This window comes from Vigna umbellata, chromosome 8, assembly GCF_029865625.1.
Source record: "Vigna umbellata cultivar VRB3 chromosome 8, Vumbellata_1.0, whole genome shotgun sequence".
Classification (NCBI taxonomy): Eukaryota; Viridiplantae; Streptophyta; class Magnoliopsida; order Fabales; family Fabaceae; genus Vigna; species Vigna umbellata.
Genome location: NC_142172.1, coordinates 14,617,239 through 14,630,895, shown reverse-complemented (window position 1 = coordinate 14,630,895; position 13,657 = coordinate 14,617,239). Strand labels below are relative to the sequence as shown.

The window sequence follows — 13,657 nt, the reverse complement described above, 5'->3', positions numbered from 1 at the left end:
AGTGTAATTTTCTACTTTTTTTTTTAATTTTAACTTTTATTAATTTTGATGTTAATAATTATTATTTATATAATAAAAAAATAGGTATTTAGCATAAGATAAAAATTAACATGAACAAATAAAAATTGTTGGTTACTAATAGTGTTAATAGTGTTATGTTTATGTAAGGATTTTAAAATCATGGATGCTTGACTTTTAAATTAAACTCTACATATTTTTAACTAAGACAATTCTAAATAGTATCAACTAAGTTAACAAAAAAATTATTATTAAATTTTAAATTGATTTTTAATTTCTAATATTATTATGTATAATTTCGTGTATTAACTATCTAAACAAATTACAATTAACTATTTTATAATTTATGTTAAGTATTGAATATATATTTTACATACTTTATAATTTATGTTGATATAATTAATGTTACAGTATAGGATATTTGTATGTAAGGATGTGAAATTTACAGATTTGCTTATTGTGAATTGAGTTAAGAATAAAGTTAACTCAATTTTTTTTGTTACAACTTTTATAATCGAGTAGGTCATTATAAAATGATGAATTAGCGGATTGATTTTTATTTTTTCAATTTATTTTATATATTTATTATAATACAATTAAAGTGAATTAAGTCAATTTATTATTTTATAGTAATATAATAAAAGATTTACATATTTTTACCAAACATTCTCTTAAAAATAATATTTAAAAATTAAACTGTTAATTTATATAACAAACAAGTTAATTAAATATTTAAACTATTTAAATATTATTGAATGTTATACTATGAATTTAAAAATATCAAATTATCATTCTATATAATTAAAAATAATAAATAATTATAATAAAAGAGTTATTAAAAATAATAAAAGTAAAATAAATAATTATATTTCAACTCGAATATATTTAATTCGGAGAGTCGAGTTTAATTTGATTATATTTGCAAAAATTAATATTTTTTTAACTTAATATGATTTATACCTGGAATTAATTCACGGATTAAAATTTATTTTTACATCTATTAATGTGTGGCTTCTTTCATCATAAGTCGGTTGGACTAAAGTTAAAAAATAAAATATTTGTGGAAAAGATATTGTCTTATGAAGATTGAGACTTTCTTCTTAGTAAAAGGAAAATGTTCATTTATGTAAGTTATGTTTCACATTGATATGAAAGAAAATAAGGAAGATTTCAAACTCTTATTTATGTAAATTATATTACGCGAATCATTGAATTTTTCCATGTTCGAATTTGAATCTTTAAATTAACTCTGTCTGCAATTCTTGTTTTAAATGATGAAGACATACAAATTGTAAAATTAAATAAATATTAAAAATATTGTATCATTATAGATTAAATAGACATTAACTTAAATAAATTAGATAAGTGTTAAAAATATATTATACTAATATCTATTATTGAAAATAAATAATATTAACATTGATTCTGAAAATCAAATTATACTAACATATACCTAACTCTAACTTAAATAAATTTAAATATTGAAATTAATGTAAACTACCACAATTTTTAATAAATATTATTATAAATTAAAATTTAAATAAATATTAAGCTAAACTACATTAACATTAACTAAACCAAAATTAACCGTAAATATTAAAATTAAATTAGATTAACTTGAGTCTAATAAATTCTAACTTGAAAATAATTATTTCGATTAAAAAAATAATTTCTATTTTAAATTAGAATTAGGTAATTGGTGGAATTTGTTTGCGTGGGTGTTGTAATTGATGTTATTGTTTGATAGCTGATGTTAATATTCCTTTGATGTCAGTGGTGTTGGAACATATTTAAATTGAAATAATTTCAGCGATAGAGACAAAAATAAAATAAAAAATTGTCTCCATTATGAAGATTTTGAAAAGTTGGAAGCGGTAGCCAAGAAGGATATGTCTTCTCTCCCGTTGACCGACTCAAAACAACAAATTTCTTCGTTCTTTGGACCCACTCTTGTAAATTACTTTGTTTATAAGAAAGTTAATTAATCATTTTTTCATGACATGATTAAATTTTATATCTAAATTCAGGATAAAACCTATTGCTAATGATCATTTTTGTATGTGTTTGGATTGGGGTGGAGTGGAGATGAAAAAAGAATGAAGAGAAAAAAAATATATGTGAGATTGTTTAAATGAAAGGGAAGAGGCAAGTGAAATATTTATAGTAAATTTAATCAATGGCATATGATTTCACAAAATTTTATAAAAGTGAGTATTAGTTAAAATTCAAAACTAATAAGGTAAAGTAATTACACTATGAGAAAAATTTTGTAACATTCCAAAAATCATATAATCGAATAATTACAATTTAATAATATTTCAGTTCAGTCTTACACTAAAAAATTGTACGCGCATGGCCGAACGGCCTTACAGAGAGAGTTACCATATTTAAACTATACAGCAGTACAAGTCTAACCGAACGGTTCACAAAAAGTACTACCGAACGATCAAATATAAACAAAAGGGAAGGTGATCGAACGACCACCTTACTACGAAAACTAAACTACTAACCGAACATTATATTGTTCGGTCTTCACTTCTACTTCTACCAAATTTTCTTCTTCTAGTGCCTCTTCGAGCAGCTCGTCTCCTTCTGCTCACATCCACACGGATGATCATTGCAACAATAAGGACGGACATACAAAACGAGACAACACAAGAAAAACACAGGGTAAGCTTATGTAATTTAATTCATACATACACATACATTTCAAACAATCCAACACACAAGATAAATTTCATCATACGAATCATACAAAGCCTATCACTAGACTGACTGTCCGGACTATATGAAATCTGTGTAGCTACAGGCGTTCGTGCACCCGGGTGATGTAGTAACTGGGATGCCCTCAACAGCTGTCACCCGAGGTTAGCCCTATCTGTCCAAAGTACCCCTAAGGACTAGGACCTCCTGTCGTTCCCACACATGACCTACCCTCCTCTACGTGAAGACGAGTACCCACAGAACATCAGGATGAACCGCCACCTTAGCATGCCCACAGTCATACTTTACAAATTTCAATATTCAAACATGAGTCGTTCCTCCCCGGAACGCTCGTCCAAAAACCACAACCTTTCCATATCTCATTTTCTTCATCTTTCTTTAATAATCATCTCACTTAACCATTTCACACAAAGACCCGTTCGGAGACAATTTACCGAACGTTCAACCCTGACTCAGAACGAGACTGAACAATTTTGAGCGAGACCCAGAGGCCTCCAATTCCAGAATGAATTTAGACCAAGAGGTTTATTATCGGTTTGAGAAAGAAACGAAGTATAATCTAATATCACTACCAATGAATAGAACGAACGTAACTTGCAAAATGAGTCAATTAGATGAAATGACTCTCAAGAACTTTAACCGAGCATCTAAAAAGAAAACCATACTCAGCACTAAAACTCCAAGCCGAAGCCAATAGACACAGACACTCTAAGAGATTCAAAGAATAATACGTAGAGGAATTCCCATGAATAAACCGAGCGTTTATGAGGACTTAAATTATTTAGATTTAGTATTAAGAAATACGAATGTCAGTTAAAGACTGAACACTATAGGGAGCGAACCTTAGTGGTTTGAACGAACGCTAGTATTAGAAAATTTTGTTTAAGGAGATAGAACGAGTGCCTGATGTAAGACCAAACACTTTATCAGGACGAACACTTGGTATAAGACCAGGTGTTACTAACTTATAGAAAAGAGGCTTGATAATTATGCTAATATACTATTGGGGTTGTATTTAAGAATAACTAGAATATACAATTTCATATATATATATATATATATATATATACTTAAATTTTTACCAGGATATCATGACAGAACTATACTTGGCCGAACGTTCAAGCACAATATTTCGAAGTGTAGACGCTCGTCCTCAACTAGGATTCTTCCCAAATGAAACAATCCACTACAATTCCAAATTCACTAGAAAACCGAACGGTCAAGGACCGTTCAGTAACGTACGTACACTTTCTTAGGGGAAATTTCCTACCAGAATCAATATTATTCAAATCCAGTTCTTAACATATAGTTCACATCTTTCTACATTCATACCATAAACAATTTTTCATATCTCATACCATCGAATCATAGAATTTTCATACATTTCATGCATCATAATATAGCACAATCATTTTTCATATCCAATCAAGTCAACGAACGTTCATGCAACACATAGTCATATAAATTAAATTAATAAGCTTCCCTTACCTCTAGTGTGAACAAGCGTACAAGATATAAGATGTGGTTTGTCTGATTAGAATTCTTCTACCCTCAACGTTCAATCAACTCTTCAAACCAAAACAAACGACAGACAAACTGGTTCAGAATGATATTATGAGCTCATGCAACCAGGAGTTGGTTTGCATGTGCCAGGAAACAAACGACTAAAGGCGAGAAAACTTACCAGTTCAGAACTCGGAACTATTCGGTTCAGAATGAAGCTTAAGACGCCGGAAACGCTTCTACGGTGCCTGAATGGTGATCGGAGAAAAGAAAGGGTAAGATTTCTTAGAGAGAAGGGAGAGTTTTCTAGTGAGAAGGAGGAGAATTTGAAAAGTTCAGAGTTTGGAGGAGAATATGCATGCAGAGAGTGGGACGTGATTTTCTAAAAACTCAGTTTTGCTTAAGACGAACGTCCGCTCATCTGCTGCCACCTGCATTCCACTATCTGATTTTCGAATCCTCGTTGCTTGACACCTGACGTCCGTTCAGAGGAGTTTTGGGTGCGTTTTAATGATCCTGACAGGAGGAGTTTTGGGTGCGTTTAACGAGGTCTGACAAATTTTAAATAACAACAAATTTTAATCACAAAAAATAATTAAAGTGACTAATTTAAATATCAATTTATAAATTTAAAATTATTGATATGTAAAATAGTTTATATTATGAATGAATAAAAAACTTAAAATTATTAGTATATAAAATAATCTCTATTAAGTATGAATAAAAAATTATAATTAATTTTTAAATTACATTTTAAATTAATCACTTAACATCAGTTAACAAGATTTTGGTTATTATAAAAATTAGTGTCTAAATTGATCTCTAATTAATTAAAGACCATTCGTTGATATCAATTAAATAGAATGATTAAATAAAATAAAACACATTAATATTAAATTAAAAAGAGTGATTGAAAATATTAAGATAACTTTAAATCAGAAAGAACACACAATACTTTTAATACTTTTTGATGAACTAACATGATTACTATAATTAACAAATATTTCAACATTAAGTATGTTTTATAAGTAATAAACTATATTAACACTACACCATTTTATAAATTAGACAATGCTTATATAACCATTTTAAAAGTGGGGATACTTTAGACCATATATTTAAAATTGTTGATAATTTAATTTTAAACATTTTAAATTATCATTAGGTGGTAATTAAATTATTGTAGGGTGTATTAATTGTTTTGTGGAAGAGGTCAAAGTAAGTCAAGTTAAAATCAAATCACGACGTTTAAACTGTTATGTTCTTAATTAGAAAGTAGTGTTGCACTCTAATTACAAATTATAACTTTTAGTCTAACAGGCTTGACTCAAAAATTGATATCAGAGTCAAGAGAGCTTCTCTCTACACCACCACACTCTTCTTCCTAAACCACTACATTCCTTATTTACCCTTATAGTTAAAAAAATTTGCTTTTCACCCAACTTTTAACCACTTGTTAAAAACAGTCCCCATTATAAATTGATATGTACCCCTACAAACATAAATCACATTTGTTTCTCTTCACCATGCTATTTTTCCTTCATTGCGTGTTGTCCGTGCTTGTTCTTTGTGCTCGTTCTCTGCTTGTTTGGAGGTAACTACTTCTTTGGAGGTAATTGCTTCTTTGGAGGTAACTGCTTCATAGAAGAGGTAATTACATATCTCAAAGAAATTGTTAATTTTAGAATGGAGAAATTTGAATAGAACTTAATTTGATATCAAAATTCTTACAAAAATTGTTTTTACAAAATAAGAAAAACAAATAATATTCATCACTTATAGGGTTTTAGGTTGTTGAATCAAGGATTAACTTTTTATGTGTGGTCTATGAGACGCACTATTTTAACCAAGTATCTAAGAACTTTGAACATTCTTTTTACATGTAATATTTACATATCATTAATTGTTTCTGTATGCAAACGTTTTCTTTTAGAAGTTCTAAATCCAATAACTAAAATTTGTGAGTTATTGCCTTATCCTTGTATGAATATCTCTTAAGGTAAACATTAATTGAATAAAGATTAATCAATTTTAAAAAGTCTTATAATACTCCAGATTCTCAAAAACACACAGTAGAAAGTGTATAACATATATAATACCATAGCATACAAAACATCTTAAAAAATTCTTTCATATTTTTGTAATCATCTAAATTTTATTCATTAAAAGACTTTAATAGTTCTAATATACATACATGAGATGCTGAAAAGAAGTTTTAATATCAAAATTTACAACTTAAATTTTAATGAAATTATATAACTACAACTCTGATATATGAACAAATATGTGACATGAATTGATAAGATGAAATGGAAAACATAATTAAATTATTTCTGTTAATTCAATAATTATTAAATCAACTAAATAAATACCATAGATGCGACAGCTTCCATCAGCAATAGCCTAAAACACTTGCTCATAAAATATAACTGAAAAACATAGGGTTGGCCCTTTGGGGGTGGGGGCCATAGATGGAGAAGGTGAAAAAAAGTTAGACAAGTTTAGTATGATAATTCTTTTTTTCTTGCAATCATGATTCAACTTCTTCTTTTCTTATTTCTCCAAAACTCATTTAAGTTACATTTAACAAATGTAAACATTATAAATAATAAAATTAATATTAACAAAAAAGAATTGATCTTTTGTCATTCCTATTAGTGATCATATTATCTATATAGTTTTTGACACCTCTAACCATACCATCTGGCTGCTCTTACAGACCCCTCTTTTAGTTCTTGTCTCTTGCAAATCATAAGTATAACATTATATTATATATGCACTATGTTGTATAAGCCTTATTTTTTTTATTAATTTATTTTCTCACGTTTGAAACATATACATTTTATTCTTAATACTAATACTAGTATCAATATATAGTCTAATAAATAATAGTAATAACTGAAAAAATAAATAAACTTCAATTTCCAATAACTCTGTTACGATTTTATAAGAATTGAAGATTAAACCTAATACCATTCTAAGATGAAGTTTATACATAGTTATATTGGGTGGATCTCGCAGAAGTATTGTAAGTCATGTTGCTTTGTTTTTAATACATAATTCTGAATGATTGTAGGGATTGGCTGAATCGATTTAAACAATCAGCTAATAAAAAAAATCATCAACACAACTAATACATTTGTTTAAATAATTGCCTAACACCCGGTAGCTCGTGAATAATTAACTGACACTGACACTGACACATTACCCCAAACATAAGCATCTTCCTTTGTTACATAAATGCCTAGTTGAACCATTGAACCATAGCATCTAGCTATACAGATTTGCTCAATGGCTTCCAATGGAAAAATTCTTCCTCATCAAACCCAAGTGTTGGTGGTTCTGATACCTTTCCCTGCACAAGGCCATCTCAATCAGCTTCTGCACCTCTCACACCTATTCTTGGCACAAAACATAGCAGTCCATTATGTTGGCACTGTCACGCACGTTCGCCAAGCAACACTTCGACACAACAACTCTACTTCAAACATCCATTTCCATGCCTTTGAAGTTCCACCCTTTGTTTCTCCTCCTCCTAACCCTAGCAATCCAGAAAATGATTTTCCATCTCATCTCATTCCTTCCTTTGAGGCCTCTACACACCTTCGGGAGCCTGTGGGAAAACTTCTTCAATCCCTCTCATCTCAAGCCAAAAGGGTCATAATCATCCATGATTCCCTCATGGCATCAGTGGCACAAGATGCCACAAACATGCCTAATGTTGAGAATTACACTTTCCACAGCACATGTGCCTTTACCACCTTTGTTTTCTTCTGGGAGAGAATGGGAAGGCCTCCACTTGAAGGTTTCCGTGTCCCAGAATTTCCTGTTTTGGAAGGATGCTTCGCGACCCAATTCGTTGGTTTCATTATCGCACAATATGAATTACACAAATTCAACGATGGAAACATGTACAACACAAGTAGGGTGATCGAAGATCCTTTTCTTGAGTTGCTGGAGCGAATCGATGGGGGCAAGAAGGTTTGGGCACTTGGTCCATTCAACCCTTTAGCGATTGAGAAGAAAGATTCAATAGGATTTAGGCACTCGTGCATGGAGTGGCTTGATAAACAAGAGCAAAGTTCAGTCATATATATATCCTTCGGGACCACAACAGCTTTGACAGATGAACAGATCCAACAGATAGCAATTGGGTTGGAGCAAAGCAAGCAGAAGTTCATCTGGGTGCTGAGAGACGCTGATAAAGGGGACATCTTTGATGAAAACGAAGCAAAAAGACTTGATCTTCCAAATGGGTTTGAGGAGAGAGTGGAAGGCAAGGGACTGATTGTGAGGGATTGGGCACCCCAATTGGAAATTCTGAGCCACACTTCAACAGGGGGGTTTATGAGTCATTGTGGATGGAACTCGTGCTTGGAGAGCATAACCATGGGAGTCCCAATAGCAGCATGGCCCATGCACTCTGACCAGCCAAAAAACGCAGCTCTCATCACGGAAGTGTTGAAGGTTGGTTTGGTTGTAAAGGATTGGGCACAAAGGAAGGCATTGGTGACTGCAACAGATGTTGAGAATGGTGTGAGAAGGTTGATGCAAACAAAGGAAGGTGATGAGATGAGAGAGAGAGCAGCGAGGCTTAAAAATGCCATCCATAAGTCCATGGAAGAAGGTGGAGTTTCTCGCATGGAAATGGATTCTTTCATTGCTCACATCACTAAATAGTCTTGTATCATTTGATGTTGTTCTTCCTTCTTGAATATGTTAGAGTAACATTTCTAGAAGTGAACTCTTCATTCAAACATTTTTAGAGAATCAAATTCAGATTGTGATGTGTTTTAAGCTATGAATGGTTAGAATGTGTATATTATAGATATTAGATTGATTTCAGTTAATAAAGGTTGAAGTTTATAAATATTCATTTAAATTTTTAAGTAATAGAAACTCCAATACGTAAACTACTTATTTAAATGATCCTAACCATTTCATTTCAATAGTTTACAGATAAATATTTTTTATCTAATAATTTTTCTTTTTATATTTTTTTCTGCTTTAATAATTTACTTAAAACACTTTATTATTTTTAATTATAACTTTTCTTTGCAAGATTACTTCAAGATCACTATCTTATTATGCATGACGAAGATTTATATTTATTTATATATACATATTAAATAAGATTACTTGTAAATATTTTGTTTTTATGATTTGTACTCAAATAAAATGGATTAATCTAATATGTTTTCTCCTAACAATTCTTAGGCTTTATTTACTTGAATGGATTTGGAAGAGAGTGATTGAATGGATTTGAGAAAATTTGAAAATAAATTTTTTTGTTGTTTATTTGAGTGGATTTAGATGTAGGTGAGGGTGGATTTGGAAATAAATTTTTTTAATCTCAATCAAATCCTACACTAATTCTCACAAACGTTACTTCCAAATTAACTCTCACTTATTTCAAAATTTACTCAAATAAACAACAACAAAAATTATTTTCAAATCCTCTTAGATTCACTCAATTACTCTTTCTCAAATCCATTCAAATAAAAAAAGAGTTAATGCTAACAGTCAAAATGCATTGATAGACTGGTTGGTTTTGCCACGCTAGGAAGGGCGAACCACTGCCGTTAGAAGTTCAAAAATCTAAATAATTTTTATAGAATATGCTGGACTGATGTTTTAAAAAAAGTATTTTCACAAAAAATCTTATGAATTTTAAAGAGATCCTGAACACAAGTTTTAGTATCAAAATTTAATTTTAATGAATTGATATTACTAGAACTCTGACATATAAACAAATTAGTACCTGCCACATGTATTGACAAGATGAAATAGTAAACATAATTAAATTAATTCTATTAATTATATAATTATTAATTTAACTAAGTAAACACCAGAGATGCGATCCATAGCCTAAAACACTTGCTCATAAAATAATATCATAAAATGGAACTAGAAAACATAGGGCCGGCTGGTTTGGGGTGACATTGACCGAGAAGGTAAAAGAAATTATACATATAAATAAAGTGTACAATATAAAATATTAACCGAGTGGTTACAAACAACCAACCGGATATTCAGGTAATCTGTTTCTGTTTATATTTTATTGGGCTTATATCAGCTTAGGATCCGGTAAATTATAAATACAAAGTCAGGGCCGAAAGCCAGGTACGTTCCACTTAGGCATTTTTTACTCTACGTTACTCTCAAATACTCAATAGTGATAATCATTCACTAAACATTCAACCAAGAGCTGAGGCTCTTCAAATCACACGCCTAACTTGGGCGTCGGAGTACCTTTTGCATGTACATCCTCCCTCGTCAAGAAGGAGACCGATCGGTTTGTGCCAACACCGATCGGCCAATAGCAGGAGTTTAGAAGCGAGCGAGCGGTTCAGACACGTCAGCAGGTTAGTCTCTCGGTCCCAAAAATATCTACCGAAACATTTTGGCGCCCACCGTGGGGCCGAGCGGCAAACCCAACGGTGACCACGAGGAGCATAGAGGAACAATAAAGCTGAACGGTAAAGCCCGTTCCCTATGAAGCACTCTACGTGAATCATCATCTCTACGTGAGACGTCATCCACAAGATAAGTATTTTTTGAAATATGAATATTTCATAAAATATCTAATTAATAATAGATATTATAACAACTATTTTATATAGATATTTTAAATATATATAGTATCATCCATAATATATTATATGATATATGATATATGATATATATATATATCATATAATATATATATATATATATATATATATATATATATATTAGTATATAACTATAAATATAGTTATCTAATTATTATAACCGAAACATTTTTTCGCACGATTAAAATAGCCAAAGAAATTGTTGCGTTAGAGGTAACTATCAACAGCAATCTTATAAAATCTCAAGACGGTTTTGATACCTTGTTTATTATATATGTTATTCATTCGGTGCAATTCATAATATCTGGTAACCGAATCATTTGTTATACGGTTATATACCATAATATATATCATCATGAGAATTTTAGCAATACAACATCTTGAAGAAATATATATCAAAATCCACGCCATCAACTATGCAAGTGCAGACTAAGATCTAGTCATAAACGGACTTCATGCTTAAAGTATCATGGAATTCAATTAACGAAGGGGAAGTCTCCTATTGCAAACACTGATTGTTAATTTCGTCAGCAAAGTTCATAATTAACGATCAAGTCCAAGACCGAGCGGTAAATCCCTCTCGGGAGAGAGGTAAAGCCCTCTCAAAGCCGAACGGTAAAGCCCGTTCCCTAGGAAGCACTCCTAGGTCAAAGACCGAGCGGTAAATCCCTCTCGGGAGAGAGGTAAAGCCCTCTCAAAGCCGAACGGTAAAGCCCGTTCACTAGGAAGCACTCCTAGCTCAAAACAGAGAGGTAAAGCCCTCTCAAAGCCGAACGGTAAAGCCCGTTCCCTAGGAAGCACTCCTAGGTCAAAGACCGAGCTGTAAATCCCTCTCGGGAGAGAGGTAAAGCCCTCTCAAAGTCGAACGGTAAAGCCCGTTCCCTAAGAAGCACTCCTAGCTCAAAGTAGAGGTAAAGCCCTCTCAAAGAACGAACGGTAAAGCTCGTTCCCTAGGAAGCACTCCTAGGTCAAAGACCGAGAGGTAAATCCCTCTCGGTTCATGTTGAAGGACGAGCGGTAAATTTCGCTCGGTTAATGTCGAAGGCCGAGAAGTAAATCCCTCTCGGTTCATGTTGAAGGACGAGCGGTAAATTCCGCTCGGTTAATGTCGAAGGCCGAGAGGTAAATCCCTCTCGGTTCATGTTGAAGGACGAGCGGTAAATTCCGCTCGGTTAATGTCGAAGGCCGAGAGGTAAATCCCTCTCGGTTCATGTTGAAGGACGAGCGGTAAATTCCGCTCGGTTAATGTCGAAGGCCGAGAGGTAAATCCCTCTTGGTTCATGTTGAAGACCGAGAGGTAAATTCCTCTCAGTTCCTGTTGAAGGACGAGCGGTAAATCCCGCTCGGTTAATGTCGAAGGTCGAGAGGTAAAGCCCTCTCGGTTGATGTTGAAGACCGAGAGGTAAATTCCTCTCGGTACCTGTTGAAGGACGAGCGGTAAATCCCGCTCGGTTAATGTCGAAGGTCGAGAGGTAAAGCCCTCTCGGTTAACGTAGAAGACCGAGAGGTAAATTCCTCTCGGTTCCTGTTGAAGGACGAGCGGTAAAATCCCGCTCGGTTAATGTTGAAGGTCGAGCGGTAAAACGCTTTCAGTTCCGCAAACGCAGCCTCCCTCAAACTCGTCAGTCCTATAGTTAACCACGGCTAAAGCCAAACGCTTAACTCGGACTTGGGGGACATAGTGTACAGTATAAAATATTAACCGAGTGGTTACAAACAACCAACCGGATATTCAGGTAATCTGTTTCTGTTTATATTTTATTGGGCTTATATCAGCTTAGGATCCATGAGGTAAATTATAAATACAAAGTCAGGGCCGAAAGCCAGGTACGTTCCACTTAGGCATTTTTTACTCTACGTTACTCTCAAATACTCAATAGTGATAATCATTCACTAAACATTCAACCAAGAGCCGAGGCTCTTCAAATCACACGCCTAACTTGGGCGTCGGAGTACCTTTTGCAGGTACATCCTCCCTCGTCAAGAAGGAGACCGATCGGTTTGTGCCAACACCGATCGGCCAATAGCAGGAGTTTGGAAGCGAGCGAGCGGTTCAGACACATCAGCAGGTTAGTCTCTCGGTCCCAAAAATATCTACCGAAACATAAAGTATTAGAAATCTTGCTTTTGTTTTCAATACATAATTATGAATAACTGTAGGGTTGGGTGGAAATTAGTTCATTCAAACAATTATGTAATCAAAAGATTTATCAAAAACAATAATTATATATTTGAAATTTTTTAAAATTTTGCAGTTAGCGTTTAATAAAAAACAACCAGATGGAGTTATTGGACACATATTAGTAAGTTTTTGTAAGCTTAGATATGACAAAAACAATCAGACACAGTGTCAAAAACATGTTCACAAATATTGTTTTAGTTACAGTTAAGAACTATGCAATTTAAATATGAGTTAACAATTTTTTAGAATAGATTATATGTTACTATTTCATTGATAGTATATTTAAGACAGAATTATCACGTAAATAGTTGTAAAAAAGTTATTAAAAAAAATTGTTAAAAAACAATTTTCTTAAATATATTAGGGTAAAAAGAAATCTATAAAATATTTGGCTACATTATGAAACGTGGTTAAATATGGTGTATATCACTTTCAAAATCCCTATCAATGTCATGAATCCTTTGATAAATCAATGGTCCACTCCTAATTGATAAGGGTGAACATAGATTAATCCAATGGTCTAGATACAGATATTTGGATTAGATTGTAAATCAAAATCCATTCTTTTTACATAATAATATAGATTTTTATAAATTTAAATTCATATATTTGGATC

General features: G+C 32.3%; 1 protein-coding gene across 1 annotated transcript; it reads left to right on the top strand.

The window, feature by feature from the left end:
* Positions 1-7,487: 7,487 nt before the first annotated feature.
* Positions 7,488-9,070, top strand: LOC124832997 (zeatin O-glucosyltransferase-like). The gene has a single exon (XM_088097000.1). It carries the CDS (start codon positions 7,537-7,539, stop codon positions 8,923-8,925), a length of 1,389 nt encoding a protein of 462 aa, XP_087953126.1. The 5' UTR covers positions 7,488-7,536; the 3' UTR covers positions 8,926-9,070.
* The last annotated feature ends 4,587 nt before the right edge of the window (positions 9,071-13,657 follow it).

What these genes read in the sequence shown, in the direction of transcription:
- LOC124832997 (XM_088097000.1), top strand. Translation starts at nt 7,537, where the DNA reads ATGGCTTCCAATGGAAAAATTCTTCCTCATCAAACCCAAGTGTTGGTG.